The sequence below is a fragment of the Balaenoptera musculus genome, chromosome X (assembly GCF_009873245.2).
Source record: "Balaenoptera musculus isolate JJ_BM4_2016_0621 chromosome X, mBalMus1.pri.v3, whole genome shotgun sequence".
NCBI classification, from domain to species: Eukaryota; Metazoa; Chordata; class Mammalia; order Artiodactyla; family Balaenopteridae; genus Balaenoptera; species Balaenoptera musculus.
This window is the reverse complement of record NC_045806.1, coordinates 89,095,443-89,108,046: the sequence shown is the minus strand read 5'-3', so window position 1 is coordinate 89,108,046 and position 12,604 is coordinate 89,095,443. Positions and strand designations below refer to the sequence as shown.

At 37.0% G+C, this 12,604-nt stretch overlaps 1 protein-coding gene across 1 annotated transcript in view; it reads right to left on the bottom strand.

The window, feature by feature from the left end:
- Positions 1-610: 610 nt before the first annotated feature.
- The window catches only part of IL1RAPL2 (interleukin 1 receptor accessory protein like 2), a 520,520-nt gene continuing 508,526 nt past the window's right edge, over positions 611-12,604 (bottom strand). Inside the window, exon 9 of the mRNA XM_036839304.1 lies at positions 611-1,308. Within this exon, the coding sequence (XP_036695199.1) occupies positions 611-1,308 (698 nt within the window). The remainder of the gene's footprint in view (positions 1,309-12,604) is intronic.

Here is a 12,604-nt window from a genome sequence, read left to right as displayed (position 1 = left end):
TTAATAAAACTAAAGGCTCTCATTATGAGCTGTTGATTTAGTACACAGAAATTGTCCATTATGTTGAAGAAGTTCTAAACGTTTCAATCACATTTTTTCTTAACTGATCTTCCTCTACAAACAATCTTCCACTTGGGATGCCTCAACACTTCTTTCTTGATAATTCCTGATTTTCGGTTACTCTATAGAAGTTCTCTTTTCCCCTTAAAACTTAGTTCAGAAATTTCAAATTCAGTTAAAGTCTTTAAATTTCCTGCTTTCAAATAACATGTAAGTACTGAAATATTCATAAATATTAACTTACCTACCAAACTTGCAGTCTAAGTGGTATCATAAAACCTACTCTATAGAATAGAATTTAATATTGTTTTCTTTTAAGGAAGAAATCAAAACTGTACATTGGAACAAGGTACTATACTACAAAAGCAGGTCCTTCTATCCCCCCACTATTCTGGAAATGTAAACAAAAAAATTAGATACAAAAGTGATTTCTGTGCCTTTTTCTTTGAACACCTTTTCAGCACCTCAGTGTTATTAGGTGTACTTTTTGCTTGGTATAGCAGAAATTTTGTATGCTCACATAGCTGTTCAGAGGACTTCAGATTTTCCGCTACCAAATATCACTGGTGAAGCTAAGCTCTTTGGATGATAAAGGTAGCAGGGAACTGTTCCTATGAAATTCCTGGGTATCTTTCAGGGCATTATTAAGGGGTAGCTGTCCATTGAGTAGTGTCGGAGGCAGGTTACAATAAGTGTGGTGGTTGCCTAAGGAAGGTACTGGCAAAGTGGTGGTTGGCATCTCGTGTTTATAACCTCTGCAACAGTGCCTCATTTGCATCGAATCTGAATGGTGGAAATCTGGGAGATCAGCTTGAGATGACACCAGAGAGGCTGAGGTACTGGTCATGGCAATAGATGGTATAGGCTGGAGTTCTCCAAAAAGTCCTTGTTCTGCGGAGTCCAGAACATGACACTGAGAAAGCATTTCTTTTTTCCTGATGGGCATTTCATATACTAAGTGCTTCCAAAACTTAGAATTTAATTTGCTGCTCTTGGGTCCCTTCCACTTGATCAAGGACAGAAGTTTGATGCTGCGCTTTAGTGACTCCACTTCCTGGCAATTCACCTTCCCCTTTAATTCTGTACATTCAATCAAAATCACTTTGATTTCTCCACTGACTAGCATGTTATGGAGTCTGCTTTCCAATTCGAAAACACTCCATCCTCGTCTGAGAATATAGTCTGGAGTTAGCACGATAATAAGTCTTCTGCTTTGCTCAACACATCTTGTGAGATCTTCAATGTAGGCTACAAATCACAGAAAGAGAGAAAGAGTAAAACAAAGACATTTCCAGTCTTTAAAGCATTAGGTTTGCACCCTAGTATAGCAAAGATCCAGTCTTTCACTAAGGTACATCACATTTTCTTTTCTTGTATTGCACACTCAGAAAGCTCATTGCCTTAAAAATAAAAATGAAAAAAAAAAAAAACAAGCTTCTAATACTTTTCTTTCCCCTCATCATTACTTACAGTGTTCTGTTAGCTATATAAACTCTAACTTCTTCAGAGCTTAGGTGTAGTTCAGTTATTTTTATTTACTTAATCATTTAATTCAAGGCAGGCTTCCAGGCTAGTACTCTAAGTGAACAAGCAATCAGCGGGTTGATGAAAAGAGAAATGGTACCTTTTAATGAAGGTCACTGTATTTATGGGTTTGGTTTGCTTTTCCCCCAGTTTCCAACTACTAAACAAGTAGAGGGTCTATGTATATATAATATATATATATATAATATATATATTATATATATATATATTATATATATATAATATATATATATTAGTTATATTATATATATAAATATATAAATACTTCAAAGATAATGTGATTGATAGAGATGGTGGAAAATCTCTTCTACAATCCTAGCTTGTTTCTCAGAATACCTTCTGTTCTTTGCAACCTTACGTTCTCCATTTTGCCCTTCAAACCCGGAGATAGGGAAGTGGTGTGTGTGTGCCCATGACTTTAATTTGAACCAGCTGCTCTTTGTTCAGAGGAGGAGTGAGGGGTGGAGTCGGAGGTGGGGGATGGTGTGGAGTGAACAGTAAAGGGGGAGGAGTCTATCAACTGAGAAGTCTTTGCTCTACTTTGTGGAACAATTCTGAAAGTGAGGTGAATAAGTTATGTCCTTTTCCTAGTAGAAAAACACTCAACGAACTCTAGATTTGTTTATCCCATGGAATAATCCTTTTGCAACCGTGCTTCCCAAAGTCTTATCCGCCAAAAAGGGAAACACACACATGTGTTAACAAATGGAGACTTGGACACAGGTGCTGCAACAGAGAGCTGTCTTTACTAAGCAGAGCACAAGGCCTTGTCTAATGTACAGTGCCCTCTAGCAGAAGCAGTGCTTACAGAAGCATAGCAACATTTGTCACTGCAAATCTGCCCAAGGTTACAGACTGCTTTCAAGGAGTCACGTCCAGTACACAGTGAGGGGCCACCAAACAGCCCAGTACAAGCCATTTGAAAAGAGAAACTTATTTTACAGATGCATATTTTACAGATGATCTCTCTTTTCCAGGATTTTATTTCTACCATTTGGCAGCAAGAACACTTTCACAAGTGAAAAAGAGCAAATTTTCTATACACCCTACAGATAAACAAAAAACTTTTTGAGAGATACACAGAGAATTGCCCATTTAACAATTTGTTGTTATTGCTGTTTTGGTTTTTACTTAATACATTTCAGGACTTTCTCATGCAGTAGTTACAGAGACTGTATCTGAGGGAATAAGGCAACTTCTAAGTGGGGAGGGAACCCATTAAGAATTTTATGCATTTTCTTTTAGAGATCACGTTTTCAAGGAAAAAAAGTCAGCATTGAAATCTGCAAAAAATAAAAATGAAAACAAAAAAAAACAAACAAAAATACCACACAAGTAGCAATGGGGAAGTTATCACTCTGTAATTGTCATTTAGAGAACTGGTGAAACAGAATGGAAGGAAAGGTAGAAAGTTTCAATAGAGTGGAAAAATATTATCCCAATGTATCAACAGCTCTGACTCTTCATTTTCTTCCTTTCTTTCTGCTCCCAAAAAGAAAGAAGTTATGTGGGAAGCTTCATCATTAGAAGTTGGATCTGTAAGATACAGTAAAATAAACTATCATGCATCTTTCCCATTATTCTTTTCACCTTTCCTCCAAACAAAACGAAACAAAACCAAACCCCAAACTTATACATGGTATAAGTGCAGGAGTCCATGAAAACACAATTTTACCAGGTTATGTATGAGTTAATTGTTATTTTTACAGAAGAATTCCTTACCAAATGATTTACCGAGGAATTATTCCAAGTAGCATTCTTCCCTCATTAATTGTAGCTTTACATTTAATTTTTAAAAATTGATCTGTACAAACCTTGGCAGGAGCACATTTGTCACAGAAACTATACCTCTATGAACAACATTGTTTCTATGTGTTGGGATGTAGTTTATTTTTAAACTATACTTTTAAAAACAAAAGGTATAAGCTATACATATCTCTATCCACCTCAAGAAAATTACAACTCAAGTGTTCAGTCATAAGAGAAACTATACACATACACACTAATGAATTTGACTGGGATGTCATACACTTTGGCTTTATTATCCTCTTTCTCGATTGGGGAAGGGAACAGGGTACAACATTTTCCCCCATTAATATTGTTCTCCGCCTTCACCAGTCTATTACACTTTGCCATTTGACAGCTAAGCAGAATGCAAAATTTAGGGTTTGGGGGGCTTCTTAGAGATTCATTAAACAGAATTTTCACTTGCCCCCAGAAGGAATGCCTGTCAGGACGGATCCCACTACACTCAGCTGCACAGGGTGTGGGTGTTGAAGGGAACCTTGGAGAGAGGGAGTGGTCCCTGTCTCCTGCATACTACGCTGGCTGTGCTTATCCTGGCAAAGCCTAGTGGAGAGTTGAGGCAACCATCCAGATAATTCCGGCTGAAAACCTGCTCTGGAAGAAAAAAAGGTCTGAATTATCCTGGTTTGCCCTATATATACATTAATCATATGCACTGGAGTCAGTCAGTCAGTACATCTAAATTTTCCCTGGGTAGACACAGCCCAAGTGTCCCAAAGAAAACATGAGCCATTTTCTTGGGCCCTGAATTTCGTGTTCCATTTCACTTGGTGAAAAACCAAGTGGAAGTTTTCAGATGTGAAGCCCACATTTCACTTCTTGGGATGGTGATCAGTGGCTGGGCAGCAACCTCAATGTTTGAAAGCAGCTGGGGAGGTGCCGCTAAGAGCTGCCTGGCTCTAAGGAAAAGAAGGCGAGACTGTGCCCTAGCTTCCATATTCTGGCTTGTTCTCTCTGTTTTTCTATGCTTTTTTTCTCATTCTCACCCTCTTTGCTCCTCTTTCTTTCTCCATTTCTTTTTTTTTTTCTTTTCCTGTGCTGTCTCTCTTGTCCTTTTACCTCCCTCTTTGCTTTCTTTCTCACTTTTTTCTCCCTTCCCCTGTTTTACTCTCCCTTCCTCTTTTGCCTATCTCCCTTTGCCCCCTTTCTCCCTCCCTTCCTAAATCTTTTCTTTCTGTCTCTTTATCTTTGGGAAAAAACAAGGACCTAAAAAGTATAAATAAATTAGCAAGGGACCCAACAGGTAGAGTTAATATTTTTTACTTGCTAATCTTTAGCCAGGCAGTCGTTGCTGGCTCCTACACAGCAAGTGCCCAAAATAATTTTCCCCTTACCCTGGGGTTGCATGTCTGTATCCAATGACTGTGAATTGGAGCCTGATCCATTAGGACCATGTCCTGTTTTTGTATGGCCTGTGAGCTAAGAATGATTTTTTAAAACATTTTTAAAGGGTTGTAAAAGAAATAAAGAATATGATGCAACAGAGACCATATATAACCTACAAAGCCTAAAATATTTATTCTCTGGACCTTTACAGAGAAAGGTTGCCACCCCTGAATTAGAGACCAATCAGGATGTTTAGGTTTGGAAAAGTTCCAAATAAACTAAGCAGAAACAGGCATCAAGTTAAGGCATTGCTGGTCCATAGCTAGTGTAGTCCATGACAGGCAGTGGTGTTTGTCATGGTAGGGCTGTGGTTTTGTGGGAGACATGTTAGAAAACTTCAGAAACCGTTTTAAAAGGTTTCTTACCACGAAGAGATAATAAAGAAATGTTTTTCAAAAAAAAAAAAATCCCTAAATCCACAGCATATAAGAATACTCGCTAAATCTTGCCCTGACTTGTTCAGGCAAATTTAGCAACTGAGTAGCAGGAATCCCTTAAAAGACTCTTTTTTTCCACATAAAAATATAAAGTATCACTTAAATGAAAGGTCATTATTTCTTTGCAGATTTTGGTTTGAAGTAACTTATGATGACAGAAAAAACTAAAGAGGGTTGTGTCTGACAGCATTCTGCTTCTCTAAACAAGGCTATGAAACCACGCTAGATTATCAGCCATGAAACAAAGCTATTACACTTAACCTATTTGTGATCTTCACAATTTTGTAAAACAAACAAACAAACAAACAAAACGGACAGTTGTATAAACCAAAATTCCAGTGTATTTAGAAAAATAGAATTCAATCTACAAAAGTGACTTGAAAACAGGACACATTAACAAAGCAAAATGTAAGCTGAAGGAAGAAATAAAAGGACAAAATAGAAGCAGAAAGAATATAATGGCAGCCCCAAGAAATTGCTTCTAATGGGGTGTATGTTCTTTCCCAAAGAACTCAGTACTCTTAAATGTCAGGCTTTGAATCTACTGCAGACGTAGGCAGAAGGACAAGGGGAGAACACTCTCATTCATGAATTTCTATGTGGTCTTGCTACTGCCTACTAACCATCTGATTTATCAAACTAATCAATTAGCTACTTATAAATTATCTTTGTGTTGACACTTCCACTTATGTCAGGATCATTATCAGGTGCAGATAGCATATTAAAAATTAAAAGACAAATAGTCTGTAAACAAAAGCGTAACTTATTACTTTGCCAGGTTCAAATAATAGAATCTTGGTAGGCTTATATTCACAGCTATGTACAACCAATATCAGTTAAACAGACAAATCATTAGGGTGAGATAGGATGCATCAAAACTGATAATACCCCACCAATTTTAGTGAATATTAGTTAATTGATAGCTATCAATGGTGATATTTATTAAACCTATGGATTAATATATCAATACTTAAAATCAAGACAATTTCTGACAGTGATTGAGATTGATCCACTCCTACGACTGGTGAGGAAAAACCAGCAAAAATAATACAGATTTCACATGTATCAAAAAAAGTGTATTACTCTGCACTAAATATTTGGTAAAAAATTATTAGACCTCTGGTATAGATAGAGGCATACAGTGAGGTACTTTATAATGTAGTCTTACTGAAAATACTACCTGCATTTAAAATAATGACACTTAATACTAACCTATTGAAAGAGATACAGGTTGACAACCTCACTCTTTGTCTTGGCCAATGTTGCTAAAGCTTTTGGGCCTTGCTTCTGTCTCTGGCAGATGTAAGAATCTGTGTTGTCTGCCACAGAGATTGAGGGTACAAAATTTTTTATTTAGCCAGGTGTGTGTGAGGGGAGTAGGGGGCTTTCTAAACAGTGTGTGATATTACTTGCCCTACAAAAACCTTCCCTGGCCCCTCCTCCAAGTCCTTGGCTTGATAATTCATAGTTCACTGGGCTAAATTTTTTGGCAGGATTTTTGTTTTCTATTGACTAGTGTAAATGTTCTAACTGATTCTGATTAAAAAGTTGATCAACAGTTAACATGGATTTGTTGAGTCCTTGTGAGTGCAGGGAACCACAATTTATTTACAGTTTTGACTTTGGAGGCTGTATTTCTGGTAGTGAATCCTTTACTTTTGCTATAGCATTTCACCAGTGGATGGACAGGGAAGCATGACGGTGGGCAGAATTTACTCTGGAATGTTGTCCACATCTCTAAATTCTTTCTCTTCCCTCTTTACCTCTTCACTGAGAATAGAGGTAAGTAATAGAACACATTCAGAGAATACTAAAAGAAAGAAAATGTGGAGAGTAGCAAACAAAGAGAGTCTGCAAAATGTCCTTCCCCTCCTCTTTTCCCCCTTAAACTCATGCCCTAAAAATTTGTAGGTATAACTAATTCTAATCAGTGAAATCTTGATAAATATGGAAGAAGACAACTTGCTCCTTATATAGTCTTTTCTGTGGTTCTTTTGGTAATTAAGACAATTTTATCCTGGTCTTCTACTCTTTTTTAAGGTGTCTGTTCTTTGTGCTATCCAAAAAGTAGATTTCCTGATTGAAATTCTACACAATGGATTCTTCCTTTACCTCAAACTTTGATGAGAAACCTCAGTCCATTGACCGCAGTACTTTGCTGGGCATATTGGATACAGTTCCCTCTCTCTTGACTGTAACATGAAGGGGATGGTGGGCATATCTAATTTTATTCCATGTGAGTAAATTGTACACAATGTGTTAAATTTCCATGACTGTGCATGTCACCCCTGCCTCACACTTTTTAGGTCACAGACGTCAGATTGCCTGGAAAAGGAATTTATTACTCCCCAAGGACAATTTCCTTGAATGGTATCCAATATGTCCAGCTATTAGAGGAACTATTGGCAATGAGTAGCTACAGATCCATGTACAAAAATGTTTTTTGCATGCCTCACTTCAGAAGTGACTAGGGATCATGTGACACCAGATGTATTCTCTAGTCATTTGTCATTTCAATGTCAGCACAATCACATGGCCATTAAAGAACTGAAGATTAGAATAATGAGGAAGGTCTAGCAAATGCAAGAATGTAATCAGACATTATAATTTTTCCCTTAAATTACTGAAAGAGTCCTAGGATTCTTGAGTGAGAGAAACTCATAGAAATTTGAGCATGAAAACAAATGGAAAGACAATTTGATATTTGAGGCCAAATTCATAAATATAATTTCAATAGACATGGCTGATCAGCCATACGCACGATAATATTTTTCGCTCACTAGTGTCTTTCTCTGGTGCAATAATGCAGGAAGAACTCACACAGAGATCCTCATAGTCTTCCTATGATTAGAAGAGGAAACTGAGCTAAAAGACTTTGAAAGATTTTTTTCTCTTTAATGTGCACTTAATCATCTATAGATTTTTCTAAAACTTCAGCCAGAACTAGCTCAATTTATAATTGTTAATCAGTATTGCACATGCACTTTTAAGCACCTTGCTTGCTTTCTCTTAAGGGCAAACAAAAGCTACAGGATTGGGTTGTTTCTACTTTTAGTCTTGGAGTACTATTCTCTCCATCTGACCAGTTGATTAACTTTTATATTTTTATGTTTTTAAATCTCTGCAGAAACACTGAGATAAGATGGGCTCAAAAGCCTAAATGGTACTCATCCAAAAATGTCCCCAATCTCAGGATCTCAACTGCACAGCTGGGTTCTGTTGGTCACATGTCAGCTTCAGAGCACATCTGTTCATTCCTAAAGGATCCACTAGGCCCTATGAACACAATGTGCTCTGTGTAGAGTACTTTACACCACAAAACCCAGCAGCTGCATGGGTGAGAAAATCTCTACTTCTCAAGTTTGTGTCTCTAGGCAGTTTGAGTAGAGTGTTTTCTCTCTGGCTTTCTTTTGGTTGCCTGTCACTCCTGACATTCAGATGCCTGTTGGCAACAAAGTTGCTTTTGCTATTCTACTACAGATGTTTCTAGCCTGGGAAGAGACAGACCAAACTTTTACTGGAAAGTAGAAATTCTTGCCACATTCAGGCACCAAACCTGAGAAAACATAAGGAAGATCCTGGCCACAGGCTTAAGAATGGAAAGGTAGGTCACTGCCAGGAAAATAATGTCCAGATCTGAAGACTTTTAGTTTTAGCATTTAGGAAAAATGTTTGTGTCAAATCTTCCCACCTGTGCTGTTCCATGATGGTCAAAGGACACTTCTCTAGTAGGGCATGCGAGAAGGGTACAGTTACCTATACCTCACCTTGGAAAGTGAAATCTTTATATTGAAGCTTTTCGTGAACTCATGGTCATGCGTGTATTGGTGTCAGGGGGAGGGAGAAGGGTGAGGGAGACCCATTCATGTAGTTCTGAAACTGTATACATTGGAAATATTTGTGTGTTGATGAGGTTGAGTTGGAATGCCACGAGAGTGGTACAAAAGAAACCGAAGATACATCAAAAGTGAAGGCATTAAACATGAATGGGTTTATGTCATAGACTTCATTAGTTCGATTCATAGAAAATTATTGTTGTAGGTCAAGAATGATATTATGAAGTCTGCTTTTACAATTCTCAAAGGCCTCATTGCTAGTTTTTAGAGGAAGGAGCAGTCTTGGGTCAACATGTTTTAAATGAGATGTGAGGGACAAACGTAGCTTATAATATTGTAACTACTTCCCCCCCCCCGCAGGAATGTGTCTATATTTATATAGCATAACCTGTTAAATCTGTACCAATGGCTGCAACTACAGACCACAGAAGCTTCTTTAATAACACACATACACCAAGTCCAAAATGTTCTACTCTGTCATTCATGTGTAAATCAAGTATATTATTCATATACTTCATCGACTTCCTGAATGCGTGCTAAAAATGCCAAGGAAAAACTCGTTAATCGTGACATGGTGACTGCTCAGCCAGCTCTGAAATGTTGATGGAAAAGAAAAATGGTCAAAGGGCCTTTTTAAGAACCTCTGCAGGTTACACTCGCAAATCGGAATTCAGAGAACATGAATTTCCTCGTTCAGGAAGGAAGGATTAAAATCAAACACCCTCCAGTGGTTGCATCTAAAAACTGCATAGTTGTCCCAAATGGCTTAGTTGTAAAAGGAGTCTTCCTGTGTACCACTGAGTACCCAGGATCCAAGTCCCTGCTCAGTCTAATTGTTGTGCAATCTCAAAAAACCTAAAATGATCTTCTATGGACTATAAAAATCTCTCTTCACCCTAATAACATCATCTTGGGTATTTTTATGTTGAGTTCTTTAAATGCCAGGGTATACGAGGTGACAACCTTCTATTATCTCTTATGTAGTGTGTTATAGTCCTCAACTAAAATCTTGTAGTTTTGTGCTAGGAAATATGGCTTGTGTAAGCCTCATACCCCATGGCCAAGGAGGACATTCAGACTTGTCTGTGATACACCAAAACAACTAATCGATTTCAATCAATTTAACCAATCAACTAGCTGACTCAATGAGGTGTAAAGTAGTCTACCACCTGTTTGGCTAAATTGACACAGCAGGTTGATTCAATTGACCTGTCGTCATCAAAATAGACTATCTGAGAGAACTAAGAGAACACGTTTGGGGATGCATCTCTCTCGATCTCATGCTCTCTGGGTCTCACTCTCACCCATGCACAATAGCTGCTTCTTTATATAATAAACAAGTGTTATCTACTGAGTCTCAGGTAAAGTGGCTCGCCTGTGTTCCATGTTTTCCCTATTTCCTTTTCTGATGTGCACAATGTTGAAGCATTGTTTTCCAGGTCAGAAGAAAGATAATCAAATTTGATGTGTTCGGACATGAAGGGTGACATTTTTAAGTCACTTAGTGGGGTTGATAAAGACTGTCTATTGTGGTGCCAACAATTTTGTAATGCAATAAGGCAGAAATTGAATTCATATTGAATCCTACTGAAGGTGACTTGACATAGAGTATAAATTCCACTTTGGTAATGATATTACTTTAATACAATTTAGTACACTATCACTCTAAAAATCGATGTTGCAGAATTTTGATAGTTAACAAGATGCTCTTGGCAAAAATGCAAAAAATACATAGGAATCTAAGGAATTAAACCAAAAAATAGTAAAGGGATATTTTTGATATTTCATTAATGATTGATCAACCTCTTGTAGATATTCTTTCTAATATCTGAAAAAAATAAAAGTAATATACACATTAAGACTGAAACTATTCCTATTAATTACATTTTTTTCTTTCAGCAGAAAGCTCCTTTTTTAGATTTCATATTCACTTTGTTAAAAAAATGCCTTTCAGATACTGTCATGTAAAAATTAAAATTTTTACTTATTTCATTCTTATTATTTCCTCTTGTCTTAAACCAATACTATTAAAACAAAATCAACAAGCATCTATGAAGCATATGCTGAGTTCAAGTATTTTGGTAGATGATAACAGGGGTATGAAGATGAATGAGAGAGAGTCCTTGCCCTCATGGAGCTTATAGTTTTGCTGAGAAGATAAGACAAATAGCTGGAACACTACATTAAAAAAAGAAAATAATACAAAATATCACAGGAGTAAGGAGTACAAAATTTATAGTTAAACAAGTGATTATACACCACATACTCTAGGGCTAGAGAAATTATTATGGACTTTTCACAGAGGCAGTGTTATGGAGAGTATAAATAGGATTTGTAAAGGTGTAGAAGACTAACATGAACAAAAGTGTTGCACCAGACTGTAGCAAGCAGTGTTTAGCTAAGGGTTAATGGATTTTATACTGTAAGAAATGGTGAAGAATTTAAGGTTGTTGAATAGGGGAGAGACATGATCAAGGAGGTATACATATTAGTGGGACTAGATGCGTAAGAGGAAAAATAGGGAAGGCAGAGAGTAATCAACATTCAGGAATGAGGTGATTAGGGCCTATACTAGAATGGTGGAAGTGGTAATGGAAAAGATGCAATGGACACTGGATTTGGGAGAGAGATACAAAAGAATCAAAAATGACTCTGAGGTATCTGCATGTTACTTGGGGCTCGATCAATGTAGAAGTGGTATTTAAAGTCATGAAAATAAAGGAAATTACAGAAAGAAAAGAGGAGAGGACCATGGGAAGAAATCTGGGGAAATAGTACATTTGTAGAAAGTAATGTACCAGAAAATATTGTCTGGTTTCTTTCTATGCATGTGTAAGTGTGCATACTCATGTGCAAACCCAAACATATACAGAAACATATGCACTCTGAAAAAAGAGATGAACAGCAAAACTCAGTTGTTTCAATTTGTTTCCTGTCAGTTTAGTGACCACGGTGGACTTCTGATAATCTGAATAAAAGTTATTGAGGAATAAATAGCGTGATCTAGAGGAGTGAGAACCAGAATCAAACAGATATATGTTCTTATTCCATCTCTACCATTTGCCAGCTGACTGGTCTTGGACTTCTTTCAGGCCTTATTTCCTCATCTGTAGGATGAAGATAACAGTACCTGCTCTTTCTCCACATAGGGTTATTGTAAAGATGAAATGAAATAATGTATGTGAAAATATTCTATATACTGTGAAGTACTACATATATAAGCTTTTAAATTTTGTTAGCCCATGTGTATAAATTACCATATTCTGATTTGTGGTCACAGATTAATCTCCCCCTCTCAAGGATATTAATATAGACATGCAAATGAATTCTAGCACTTTTATGTTCCCTCAATGGCATTTCAAGCTCTTCGAGGGCAGGGACCATATCTTTTCTGTATTTACCTCACACTTTACTGTGTACAGTACTCTGAACAGAAACAGGAAAAAAGTATATATTTTTACTTGAACCTGAATTTATTCTGTAAGCTCAAATATAGCTTTCAATATGTAGCATAATTTAAAAGTAGCACTCAAG